The sequence below is a fragment of the Myotis daubentonii genome, chromosome 1, assembly GCF_963259705.1.
Source record: "Myotis daubentonii chromosome 1, mMyoDau2.1, whole genome shotgun sequence".
NCBI lineage: Eukaryota > Metazoa > Chordata > Mammalia > Chiroptera > Vespertilionidae > Myotis > Myotis daubentonii.
This window is the reverse complement of record NC_081840.1, coordinates 162,224,628-162,238,068: the sequence shown is the minus strand read 5'-3', so window position 1 is coordinate 162,238,068 and position 13,441 is coordinate 162,224,628. Positions and strand designations below refer to the sequence as shown.

The following is a 13,441-nucleotide window of genomic DNA, read 5'->3' as shown; positions in this document are numbered from 1 at the left end:
AAAGTGATTCAAAGTGAATGCAAGAAAGAAAAATGAGTGCATCAAACAAGGCACTAAGCAAGACAGGCAAATCTTTGCTCCTTTGTGGTATTATGTTCTCCATAGTAAGCTGTAAGCAACAGGCAGCACTGACCTTCAATACAGGTTTCTGTTGTGCGGCCAGGGTAGAGCTGAGAGCTAGGCTCACTCAAGGCTAAGTCTTGGAGAAGGTAGGAGGGGGTGCTTTAGGCTGAGGCAATTTGAAGGGGGTGGGGAAGGCAGGGACTGTGAGATGCTCAAGCGCAGCTCAAAGATCCTCAGCTGAAGAGGAGGATTCAATGCTGAAAACATTTCTATACTATATTTTCTGACTGTGGTAACAAAAGATTAAACAATGTAGCATTTCATCAGAATATCTATAATAATGAAAATGTAATATGCTAATTAGACTGAATGACCTTCCAGAAGACCACGCTATGACACACACTGGCGACAGGCCAGCCAAGGCGGGTGCGATGTGATTGGTCAGGGCCTGGCCATCGCCCCATGATTGCGTCACAGAGGAAGGCCCAGGCCACCAACCGGGCTGCAGCAGGTGGGCAGGGCGTCCCTCTGCAAGGGAAGCCTGGGTCCAGGGTGCCAGAGGGAAGCCAGTGCCAGCAGCCAGGTGAAGGAAGGCCTACTCTTACACGAATTTCGTGCATCGGGCCTCTAGTATCTACACTAATAAAAGAGAAACATGCAAATTGGTATCACTCCGCTACACTCACCAACCAATCAGAGCAACTAGGCAAATTAACCCAACAAAGATGGAGGTTAATTTGCATATGCAGGCACAGGAGCGAAGACTGAAGACTCTGGCTGGAGTGAAGACTGAAAACTGAAGATTGAAGACTGAAGAGGCTTGGCCGCAGGGGAGAAGCCTAGCCTCGAGGCTTGGCTTCTCCGCTGCAACCGGACCAAAAGCCTGGGTCCCAGGTGCCAGAGGAAAACCGGTGCCAGCAGCCAGGGGAAAAAAGGCCTATTGCGCGAATCTTCGTGCAATGGGCTTCTAGTCCTATCTAATAAAAGAGAAACATGGTAATTGGCGTACGACCGCTACCCTTCCCGTTGGCTAATCAGGGAAATATGCAAATTAACTGCCAGCCAAGATGGCGGCCGGCAGCCAGGCAGCTTGAAACTAACATGAGGCTTGCTTGCTTCAGTGATGGAGGACTCCAACGTTCCCCGCCTGCCGCTGCCGGCCTCTGAGCTGCAACTCTAAACAACTATGTAACAAATATAGAAGCTAAACAAAACCCCAGAAACCTGCTTTAGTCGGCCGGCTTCAGCCAGCAGGATCACAACATTGTAAGCAAAGGCCAGAAACCTACTTTCAGCAGTGGAGGCCTACGAGCTGGAGCCAAGCCTCAAAGCTAAAGCTGGCCCAGAATAAAAAAGAAAAAAGAAAAAGAAAAAAAGGAGCGGTTGGGAGCTTCAGTCACCCCCAGCCTGAAAACAGCCCTCAGCCCCTCACCCAGTCTGGCCAGGCACCCCAGTGGGGACCCCCACCCTGAAGGGTGTGTGACCAGCTGCAAACAGCCATCATTCCCTCACCCAGGCTGGCCAAGCACCCCAGTGGGGACCCCCACTCTGATCCAGGACACCCTTCAGGGCAAACCAGCCGGCACCCACCCGTGCACCAGGCCTCTACCCTATATAGTAAAAGGGTAATATCCCTCCCAGCACTGGGATCAGTGGAGCCAAGAGGCCTCCCGGCACCGGGAACAGCGTGACAGGGGGCAGTGCCCAAACCCCCTGATCGCCCTGCGGCTCTGTGTGTGACAGGGTGCGGCGCCCCAACCCCCTGATTGGCCCTTCTCTGTGTGTGACAAGGTGCGGCACCCCAACCCTCCCCCCCCCACGGGCCCTGCTCTGTGTGTGACGGGGTAGAGCCATAACCTCCCCAACGGTCCTGCCCTGAGTGTGAGAGTGGAGGCGCCCCAACCCCCTGATCGGCCCTGCTCTGTGGGTGATAGAGGGCAGCACCCCAACCCCCTGATGGGCCCTGCTCTGTGCATGACAGGGTACAGAGCCCCAACCCCCTGATTGGGGGGGGGCTGAGGGCCTGCCTGCTCTGTGCGTGACAGGGGGTGGCGCCGCAACCTCCCCATCGACCCTGCCTTGAGTGTGACAGGGGACGATGCCCCAACCCCCCAATCGGCCCTGCCCTGAGCGTGACTGAGGGTGGCATCACAACCTACCGATCGCCCTGCTCTGTGCATGACTGGGGGCGGCGCCCCAACTCCCCAATCGGCCCTGCTCTGAGCCCGACCAGGGGCTGCACCTAGGGATTGGGCCTGCCCTCTGCCACCCGGGAGCAGGCCTAAGCCAGCAGGTCGTTACCTCCTGAGAGGTCCCAGACTGCGAGAGGGCACAGGCCAGGCTGAGGGGACCCCCTCCCCCCCGAGTGCACAAATTTTTGTGCACCGAGCCTCTAGTCCTATATAATAAACAGCTAATATGCAAATTGTCCCCACGGGCAGGAGTTTGACCAACCAGGAGTTAGACATGCACTGACCACCAGGGGGGCGGCACAGAACGTGGCGGGCATTGGCAATGCAGCGCTGGCAGTAAACAGCAGCGGAGGCGCTGCCAGCCCCAATGGGCCCCGATGAGAACGGAGCAGGTTAGTGGGTGGTGCCAGGCCAAGCTGGGTGCAAACAGGGGCCCTGATCACCCTGCTGGTCGCCCCATAAAAGGTGACCAGTGGTGGCGATGGGGGAGCAGGGCCAGTGAGCGGGCAGCACCAGGCCAAGGAGGGTGTGAGCAGGGGCCCCAATCATCCCGCCCATCACCCCACAGATCGGCCCTGATCACCGGCCAGGCCTAGGGACCCTATCCATACATGAATTTCATGCACCAGGTCTCTTGTTTCTTATATACTAGAGGCCCAGTGCACGAAATTTGTGGATGGAGGGGGGGTTGGGCGGGGAGGGTATGTGCTTCAGCCCAGCCTGCACCCTCTCCAATCTAGGACCCCCTCGAGGGATGTCCAACTGCCCATTTAGGGATGTCCAACTGCCCGGTGTGGGATCAGGCCTAAATGGGCAGTCAGACATCCCTCTCACAATTCAGGACTGCTGGCTCCCAACCACTTGCCTACCTGCCTGCCTGCCTGATCAGCCCCTAACCATTCCCCTTCCAGCCTGATCAACACCTAACTGCTCCCCTGCTGGCCTGGTCCCCCCAACTGTCCTCCCCCTGCTGGCCTGGTCCCCCCCAACTGTCCTCCCCTGCTGGCCTAGTCCCCCCCAACTGCCCTCCCCTGCAGGCCTGGTCACTCCCAACTGCCCTCCCCTGCTGGCCATCTTGTGGTGGCCATCTTTGCCCACATGGGGGCGGACATCTTGTGCATTGGACTGATGGTCAATTTGCATATTACTCTTTTATTAGATAGGATTTGGACTGAATATGTTTATGTAACCTTACGAAAAACCCATAGAACTAGGCAATCATCATTCCTTCCTGATGAATTTTAGGGCCTAATGCAAACAATTTACATTAGATTACAAGTATGAAAGACCTAGCATAAAGAAAATAATCAGCCCTAACTGGTTTGGGTCAGTGGATAGAGCGTCAGCCTGCGGACTTAAAGGTCCCAGGTTTGATTCCGGTCAAGGGCATGTACCTTGGTTGTGGGCACATCCCCAGTAGGGGGTGTGCAGGAGGCAGCTGATCGATGTTTCTCTGTCATCGATGTTTCTAACTCTCTATCCCTCTCCCTTCCTCTCTGTAAAAAATCAATAAAAATATTTTTTTTAAAAAAAGAAAATGATCAATAAATGAATCTCTCTCTTTCTCTTTCTCATACACATGCCACCTTCACCACCTTCACTACCACCACTACCACTACACCCAGGGCCTGCATTTCTGGCCAGATTATTTGCTTGTAAATGTCCAAATCTCTAGAACTGGGGCATCACCCCCACACACACACACCAGTTGTCTTCTCCCCTCGCCCCTCCCACCACACCTTGGAAACTCAAGTCCAGCCCAGACTTTCCTGTCCCTTCCCCAGCAGCTGGGGATAGTCTCCTACCCCACCCCACCCCCGTCCGCAAGGACAAAGAACAGTAGAATCTTGCAGGGTTTCCATAAGTGGTAAAAAGCATCTGAGCTTCCCTTTTCAATGCCCACAGTCAATCTTTCACTGTTTACAATACTGAAAATATAGGTGCCCTAAAACAGCTACTGCTATTTAAAACCTGATTAGAATATTTCAGGGCTAAGGATGAATCATTCAAATAAATAGTTTCTAATGAGGTCCTAAAAAAAAGTCACATCAATGAATCAATAGCTCTTAATAGCTAGAAAAGTGACAAGAGCTAAGAGATAATGGAAGTAATTCTTGTTTTCCTTTGAACTCAGTATTTTTTTTTTCAAATATAAATGTGTTTTCATTATTTAAAACATTAAGAAGCTGAGCTTAAGGCAAAATCAAACAAATGACCACAGGCTATTGAAAAGTGCTAAAGTTCAGTAATGACATTATAAGGACTAAGAATGCAGAAAAGGTACACACACATAGAAAGAAAATTAATTCACAGGAATTTCAAGTTAATTTTTTAAAAGTCTAACGTTGTTTTCCTGTCATACTATACACAATTATGTTGGGAAATTATGGTTAGCCATTTGATCCTCAGGGGTAAATTCACTAATTTTAAATTTAAATAGAACATCTGAAAAAGCAAAAATGTTATCTCTTTCTAGCCTCACCAGGGATAAAGCATAAAATATCAGAGTCAAATTAGTTTAGCCCTCCAGATTGAGATGGCTGAAATTACTAGATAGATTAGTTTGTTTTAGCTACTTTCCCCTTACTATGGAAACAATATAAACTCAATATGGAAATTTAGAAAACACAACTGAAGAAACCATCAACAAAACAACAAGAAAGCCCATTGCATGGGAGAACATATTTGCCAATGTTATCACCAATAAGGGCTTAATCTCCAACATTTATAGGGAACTCATACAACTTAACAAAAAGAGGATAAACAATCCAATCAAAAAATGGGCAAAGGCACTGGTCCGAATGTAGTGAGTTATCACAAACAACTGTACACAGTCTGTTACAGATTGAAAAAATTGAGTTTATATTGTTTCCATAGTAAGGGGAAAGTAGCTAAAACAAACTAATCTATCTAGTAATTTCAGCCATCTCAATCTGGAGGGCTAAACTAATTTGACTCTGATATTTTATGCTTTATCCCTGGTGAGGCTAGAAAGAGATAACATTTTTGCTTTTTCAGATGTTCTATTTAAATTTAAAATTAGTGAATTTACCCCTGAGGATCAAATGGCTAACCATAATTTCAGTCTGTTACAGATTGAAAAGGACCTAAATAGACACCTTTCAAAAGAGGACACTCAGAAAGCCAAGAGACATATGAAAACATGCTCAAAGTCACTAATCATCTGAGAGATGCAAATCAAAACAACAATGAGGTACTATCTCACACCTGTCAGAATGGCTATCAACAAATCAATAAACAACAAGTGCTGGAGAGGATGTGGAGAAAAAGGAACACTCGTGCACTGCTGGTGGGAATGCAGACTGGTGCAGCCACTATGGAAGATAGTATGGAGTTTCCTCAAAAAACTAAAAATGGAATTCCCATTTGACCCAGTGATCCCACTTCTAGGAATATATCCCAAGAAACCAGAAACACCAGTCAGAAAGGATAGATGTACCCCTATGTTCATAGCAGCACAATTCACCATAGCTAAGATATGGAAACAGCCTAAGTGCCCATCTGTAGATGAATGGATTAGAAAACTGTGGTACATCTACACGATGGAATACTATGCTGCTGTAAAAAAGAAGGAACTCTTAGCATTTGCAATGGCATGGATGGAACTGGAGAGCATTATGCTAAGTGAAATAAGCCAGTCAATGAAGGAAAAATACCACATGATCTCACTCGTTCATGGATAATAAAGACCATCATAAACTTATGAACAAAAATAGATACAGAGGCAGAGCTGCCTTGAACAAACTGTCAAACTACAGTGGGAAGGCTGGGGAGGGTTGGGGGGCAGGAGGGGTGGGTAAGAGATCAACCAAAGGACTTGTATGCATGCATATAAGCATAACCAATGGACATAAGACACTGGGGGGTAGGGGAGGCCAGGGGATTGTCAAGGGCGGGGGAAAAAGGAGACATATGTAATACTCTTTGTAATACTTTAAGCAAAAAAAAAAAGAAAAGAAAAGAAAACACAACTGAGCAGAATAAAATACAAACTATCTATAGCATTAATACCCAGAGATTGCTACGGTGTACATTAGTTTGACCAATCTCATTTCACACTAAATTTTAAAAACTAATATATTTTATTTTAAATAAAAATTAGATGTTTCTATTTTTATTATGAATTTATTTTTTTACTTTTAGTAACTCTCACAATGCCTGCTTCAAAGTATGTGTCAAATAAATACATAAAAGTATCCAGCATATATTAGCTTATTCTCTTTATTATTTTTCAACTTTAAAAAATTTCTATTGAGAAGCATGTACAGACTGTTGAACCTCAGAGGGAAGGTAGGGGAGGGTGGGTGGGAAGAGATCAACCAATGAACTTGTATGCATATATGCATAACCCTTGGACACAGACAATGGGGTGGTGAGGGCCTGGGGGGTGAGGGGAGGGGGAAGCAGGCTGGAAGAGGTTAATGGGGGAAAAGGAGGACCTATGTAATACTTTCAACAATAGAGATATTTTTAATTAAAAAATTAAAAATTTTCTATTGATTTCAGTGATGAAGAAAAAATCGGAAAAATTCCTAGGGAAGTTCCCCTCCTAATGCTTTCATAAAGTTATGCTTCAATTTTCTTAATTGAAATCTATAAAATTAATCAGAAATATAAGAATCACTACTTAATATGCACAGGGCACATCTTTTGAACAGGAACCATATTCTTCTCTATATTAAGTACAAAATAAACTGCAGTCATAAAACATTAAAAATACAGTTGCTATGGGAAACTGGTTATACAAATTTAATTAAATTTTAAACATCATTTAAATTAATTGATTTTATCCTAATAAAATTCACTGAGTCACTAATGACTAATAAACTGAACTCTAATGACTCATATTCAGGAAGAAATGTTTAGCTTCATATTTTAAAATGTTAATTAAACTAAAGTAATGTTATTCAAAAGTTTTTAGGTATTGGGGTCTCTGGAGCTCAGTGCTTTTTGCTAACCATCTCAAACGCTGATTAAGCTTCAAAACTATTAAATAAATACCTTTTTGCAAAATCAGACCCCTTCTTAAACAAGACCTTATTATACACAGGGTGGGACAAAAGTGGTTTACAGTTGTTAGTATGGAAAATAATACAATAATTTATAAATAATAATACAAGAATAACTGTTTTGAGTACTCACAACTGTAAACCTCCTTTGCCCCACCCTGTAAGCTGAGAAAAACTGTGGGTAGGGTTGGGGAAGAATGAACTATTATTTGAATTTAGTAGCATGACTCAGTTCAGGTTACACCTCTGAAGAATAGTTTGAGAAGCACTGGAGAGCTAAAACAGCCACATTTATAGGTGCAAGTTAAATAAGATCTTTTAATACCTTTTTAACATTAAAAAATACCAGCACCACCAAATGACCTCCTCAAACATCAACTATTTCTGCCTTTAGAAAACACAGATTTGGTTCCACTGAACACCAGGTTCGATTGAATAGCAATCTAGAGTCCCCAGCACCTAAAAATAGCGGGACTCCTGTACTGACACACCACATTCTTGCTTACTGACGTCATCCAGTGAGGCCTGCACAGAACTAACGGAGCATCAGGCATTGTCAGCTACCACTGAAGATCCACCTTCATTCACCCTGATTCCCCCAACTTCTCAAATCCTCACTGATCTCTGATTTTCTGAACCACGGGGGCTCCCTTCCCAGAAGACCATTACACAAGCTGCTTGGTTTGGTAATCGCGTGTATCTCCCCGCTCTGCCCAATCCACATGCGAGAATGAGATTCTTTCTTTCCTATGCCAAACAAACAAGCACGGTGCTGGGCAAAGAACTCAACAAATATTTGACCAGCTCCTAACTGACCCCTGACACCTGTGAGATTTCTGAGCTTTTATTCAATGCTTCTTTCTTGTGAATAGCTCCTTCAATGGAACAAGTAGAACACTGTGCCTTACAAAACTTACATGCCTTCCAGTTTATTTTTAACTCTTAACAAGGCAGGTGTGTCATGGTCTTCAGAGGAGAGAATGTGCAGTGACAGGAAGTCAGCCTGACACCTTCAGCAAACCAAGACCTCAGGACAGTGGTGTTCTGAAAGGGACCACAGAGGAGGCGGGAAGGAGCACAAACCAGCAGGCCCACTTCTTTTAGGAAAGAACACTTCGCTCAGGAAAACTAGAGCTAATCACACTTTCGCTCCTTCTATCTTCCTTTCTTTTCAAAATGTGTTAAAAGGCAGCCACCTGCCTACCTGCCTGCTTTCTATTGTAAATTTTTATGACAAATCCCAGTTTGTACATATTTTTTACTTTTGAAAATTGAATGTCTCACAAAATTTTTAAAAAATAACTCTTCAAAAAGTAAATCTATATATTCAAATTGCAAACCCAATACTTGCAACACAAAAGAGGCTCAGAAAAGTAAAGCAAGAAATCGCATCTCTTAGCTTACCGTATTTAGGGGAAAACGTGAAGTAGTTCAGATGACAAATATTATAGGCTTTAATACTGACATCTTTCCAGATGCCCTGGGTCGGAAAGGAAGGCCCCCAGTCCCAACTAAAGGAACACTGCTCCTGTAATTTCATGGGGAAAAAAGGAGATAAATTCTGATTACCATGAAACTTAAACATTTTAAACATTAAAAAAAAACAAAAACCTTTCCTTTTAAAATATTATAAAAGTGGTAAAAAATATTATAAAAGTAAAATGTTTGCTAGAGCTGCCATAACAAAATAGCATAGATTGGATGGCTTAAACAACAGAAATTTATTTTCTTACTAGAGGCCCAGTGCACACATTCATGCATGGGTGGGGTCTGGCTGGCCCGGCCCCAATTGGGCCCAATCAGGGCCGGGCTGGCCGAGGGTAGGGACCACAGGCTATTGGCCAGCGGGCCCCACCCTGGTGATGGGGGCCGATCTGGGGTGGGGCTGGCCAGGGGGAGGGGCTTCAGGCCCATCAGGGGCGAGGCTGGCTGGGGGAAAGGGGCTGCAGGAGGTGGGCAGGCCAGTCCCACCCCCTATTGAGATGTTTACAGCCCTGGTCCACAGCTCAACTGTAACCCCATGAGTGACCTTGGGCCACAGACACCCAGCTAAGCCACACATTCCTGACAAAAACTGTGACAATAAATGCTACTTTAAGCTGATAACTTCCGGCATTATTGATTACATAGAACTAGATAACTAATATATCAACTAGTTAAATTTTGCAGAAATGTTCTAAGAACATAAAACTTAATTATGTACATTTGGTCTCCAAAAACATATTACATTGAGGCAACAGAAGAGTTGCTTTTTAGACTTCTCAAAAATATCTCTTAACTTACCATTGTATTTAAATGGAATAACTATAGAGAATATTATATTCAAATGGAATAACTACAGAGAATATTGTATTTAATTGGAATAACTATAAAGAATGAGGAAACACATTGGAAGATTACAATATTTATAAATAGGTTTAAGAAACTCTAGCTAGACTTGCCAACCCCTATTTTCCACTAGTATGAATTCAGAAATACTTGTTTCTGAACTCACAGCCCAAAAACAATCAGTTCACTGGCACAGGTGGCCACTCTTATCCAGCCTGGCTAGCTGTCTCTCCCTTCAGACACATTTCCATTTCCATTTTAATTACAAAGGGTCAAATTCAAAAGCAGGAGATGGTTCCCTTAAAATAAATCCCTTTTCAAGCACAATTTTTCTAATTTATACTTCTTTTTACTAATTATTACTTCTTTTTATTATTGTTGTTATTGATAATATTACAGATATCTCCCATTTTCCCTCCCTTTACCACCTCTTCCCAGCCCCTCCAGGTCTTCACTACCCTGTTGCCATGCATATAAGTATATAAGGTCTTTGGTTTATCTCTTCTTGTCCCCCAAATCCCACATCAAGGTATGTCAGTCTGTCCCTTGCTTCAGGTCGTATTTTGTTGGTCAATTCATTTTGTTCACCAGATTCCACAAATAAGTAAGATCATGTGATATTTGTCTTTCTTGGATTGGCTTATTTCACTTAGCATAATACTTTCCAGGTCCATCCAGGCTGTGCCAAAGGGTAAGAGGTCCCTCTTTTATTTTCTTTTTTTTTTTTTTTACAGTTGCATAGTATTCCATAGTGTAAATGTCTCAGTTTTTTATCCGTTCATCTACTGATGGGCACTTGGGCTGTTTCCAAATTTTAGCTATTGTAAATAATGCTGCTATGAACATAGGGGTGCATAGATTCTTTCTGATTAGTGTTTTGGAGTTTTTAGTGTATATTACCAGAAGTAGAATCACTAAGTTAAACAGAAGTTCTATTTTTAATTTTTTGAGGAAATGCCATACTGTTTTCCATAGTGGTTGCACCAATCTGCATTCCCACCAGAAGTGAACTAGTACTAATTTCTATTTCTAATTTTGAAAGAAAAAATTATTTTCAAAAGGCAGTTAATTACAATGTGTGAGACATTGAGTTCAGCTTTTAGAAAGGAACAAGCCCCAGAGGAAGTATTTTGATCTTTCTGAACACAGCATTTGTAGAACACAGCCTGAGGATTTGGCCAAACTGTTCCCATTTCAGTATTATTTGCTAAGTGCTTCATTTATCAGAGACAGAAATCAATTTGTTTCCATGTCAGGGAAAAACAAAGAATTAAAACCACTTCATAACATGCCTATCTGTTTAAATTCACCGCATAAATATCAGATTCTCGTGTTCAGAATGAAACCCATCTCGGGGATATTTATTGGAGAGTTTGTAAATTCAGATGTGTAATTTTTTATTAGGAATAGGGAGAAAGAGGGGGGCAAAAATAATCAACAGCTTCTAAGGCAGACTATTTTCCCCACTAAGGGCTACAAATCACTTATACTCATACAACCTCTCCAAATACAAGTTATTACTTATTCAAAAATATTTGTAAAATGCTTTCTATGTGTTAGGCTGGGAGTACATCAATGTACAAATCAGACACAGTCCTTGTGCTTATAGTGTTCACAGTACCGCAGGAAATTCAGGCACTGAATAAATAATCACAAATACAAAGGAAGCAGACAGGGAACAAGTGGGGGGAGGAGATATCAAGGCAAGATTTCCTGAATAATAGCGACTTTTATATGGAGACTTGAAGGGTGGGGCCCCTTTGTCCAGTGTGCTGAGAGGAGAGGGAAGTGAAGCATCCCCTTCAAAAGTAACAACATGTGCAAGAGAGTGTGGTGCCTTCAGGAAATGAAGAGAGAACAATGGAAGAGGTGGGAGAAGACTGGAAAAGTGGTGGTGGGCTCTAGACTTTAGCCTAAAAGCAATGAGAAAAGGTTGAAGAGTTTTTCTGTTGTTGAAGAGTTGTTCTTGTTTTTAATCCTTACAAGAGGATATCGAGAGAGAGAGAGAGAGAGAGAGAGAGAGAGAGAGAGAGAGAGAGAGAGAGAGAAACATGGATGTAAGAGATAAACGTTGATTGGCTCCTCCCATACACGCCTCCGCCGGGAATTGAACCTGCAAACTTTTGGTGTGCAGGTGACACTCCAACCAACTGAGCCACCTGCCCAGGGCTAGAAAACAGTTGAAGAGTTTTAAGAAGGAAAGTGCTGTAATTTTTGTCTGAAAAGAACATTCTGGCTGATGTGTGGGAAATTAACTGGAGGAAGGCGAATGAGGTTGTAGGGAGACGAGTCAGGTGACCGGGCAATATTTCATGCAAGAAATGATGGCAGACTGAACTCAAGCATGGCAGTAGAAATGGAGCGTGGGCAGATCAAGAGCCACTGAAGAGTTTTAAGTAACATTCACACCGTCAAAAGGACTTAGTCGTGGACTGAAAGAGGGGGGAAATGAGAGGGAGGTATCAAAAAATAACTCCTAGGAGCTGTCCTGTATGGTATTCCATTCAGCAAGACAGGGCGCAGTGGGAGAAGGGTTTAGATCTCCAGGGCAGTATTGGGCACACTGACCCTTCCGTCCGTGTGAATCAGCCAAGTGAAGATGCCAAATAGGCAGCTGAATATCGGGTCTGCAATTAAAGAGAGGTCCAGACTGAAAATACAATATTAAGAGTCACTGGAGCCTGACCGGCGTGGCTCAGTGGTTGAGCGCCAACCTATGAACTAGGAGGTCATGGTTTGATTCCCAGTCAGGGCACATGCCTGGGTTGCAGGCTCGATGCCCAGTGTGGAGACTGCAGGAGGCAGCCGATCAATGCTCTCTCATCATTGATGTTTCTATCTCTCTCCCTGACCTGGTCTCCAACTCAGGCCTCTTCCTACTGGATCAGGCCAACCTAGCCAGAAACACCAAGATGCAACTCATTTGCTGGCAAGTTTGCCCCAAGTTTAGTCCCACACACTATGAGAGCAGAAACCTGGGTCTGATTCCTGATACCAGTGACAAAGGACTTTGTTCTATCTAGTTAACTTGAAAGCGTGGTTTAAATGCCACAACGTGACCAGGGAGTATAGGGAAACTCCTACATGGATATAGTAGAGCATATATACACCTTACCGACGACCCGACAAGTAAACTTTTCACATTAGGATCCAGGAAGTCCTCATTTTGAGAGAAGGTGAAAGATGGAAAAGGAGAGGGGAAAGAGCAACCTCTAGTATTAAAACTGCTGTGCCATTTGAAGCCAAAGGCAAAAAATAAAAGCTGATGGTTAAGCAGAAGTGTAAGTACACAAGTGTTCCACGGGATGCCTGGCTGCTCGGGCACACACGGTCCAGTTACAGCCATGTGAACACATGGCTATCGACACGAATCTGGGTAGGCTGAGTCAAACAGATGGGGGTATGATTTTGACCTTAGTGCTTATCTTAAGGAAATGTGACTGAATGGTCCGTCTATCCAGCCTACAGAGAGCTGCTTAACATAACTAATCAGAATTTACTAACTGAGGTTCTGGTCAACGAGCCGCTGAAAAAATACGCTTAGTATCTTCACACTGAAACCAGTGATTACATTTGTTGTTCAAATTAAATGCTACTTCATCAAAACATTTAAAATAGAATTCTCAGGGAACGCAGTAATCCCATTTCTGGGTATATATAAAAAAAAATTGAAAGCAGGGACTCAAAAGAGATATTTGTATATCTGCACATAGCAACATTATTCAAAATACCCAATGGTGGAAGCAATGCCCATGTACAGATGACTGAATAAACAAATTGTGGTCCATACATACAATGGAAAATTATCATACTTTAAAAAGGAAGGAA

At 43.7% G+C, this 13,441-nt stretch overlaps 1 protein-coding gene across 2 annotated transcripts in view; it reads right to left on the bottom strand.

Moving 5' to 3' along the window:
- Positions 1 to 13,441, bottom strand: part of MANBA (mannosidase beta) — a 112,247-nt gene that overhangs the window by 71,997 nt on the left and 26,809 nt on the right. For both annotated transcript variants that reach the window (XM_059664340.1, XM_059664332.1), the window contains exon 5: positions 8,690 to 8,813. In XM_059664340.1, coding sequence (XP_059520323.1) covers positions 8,690 to 8,813 — 124 coding nt within the window. The remainder of the gene's footprint in view (positions 1 to 8,689; positions 8,814 to 13,441) is intronic.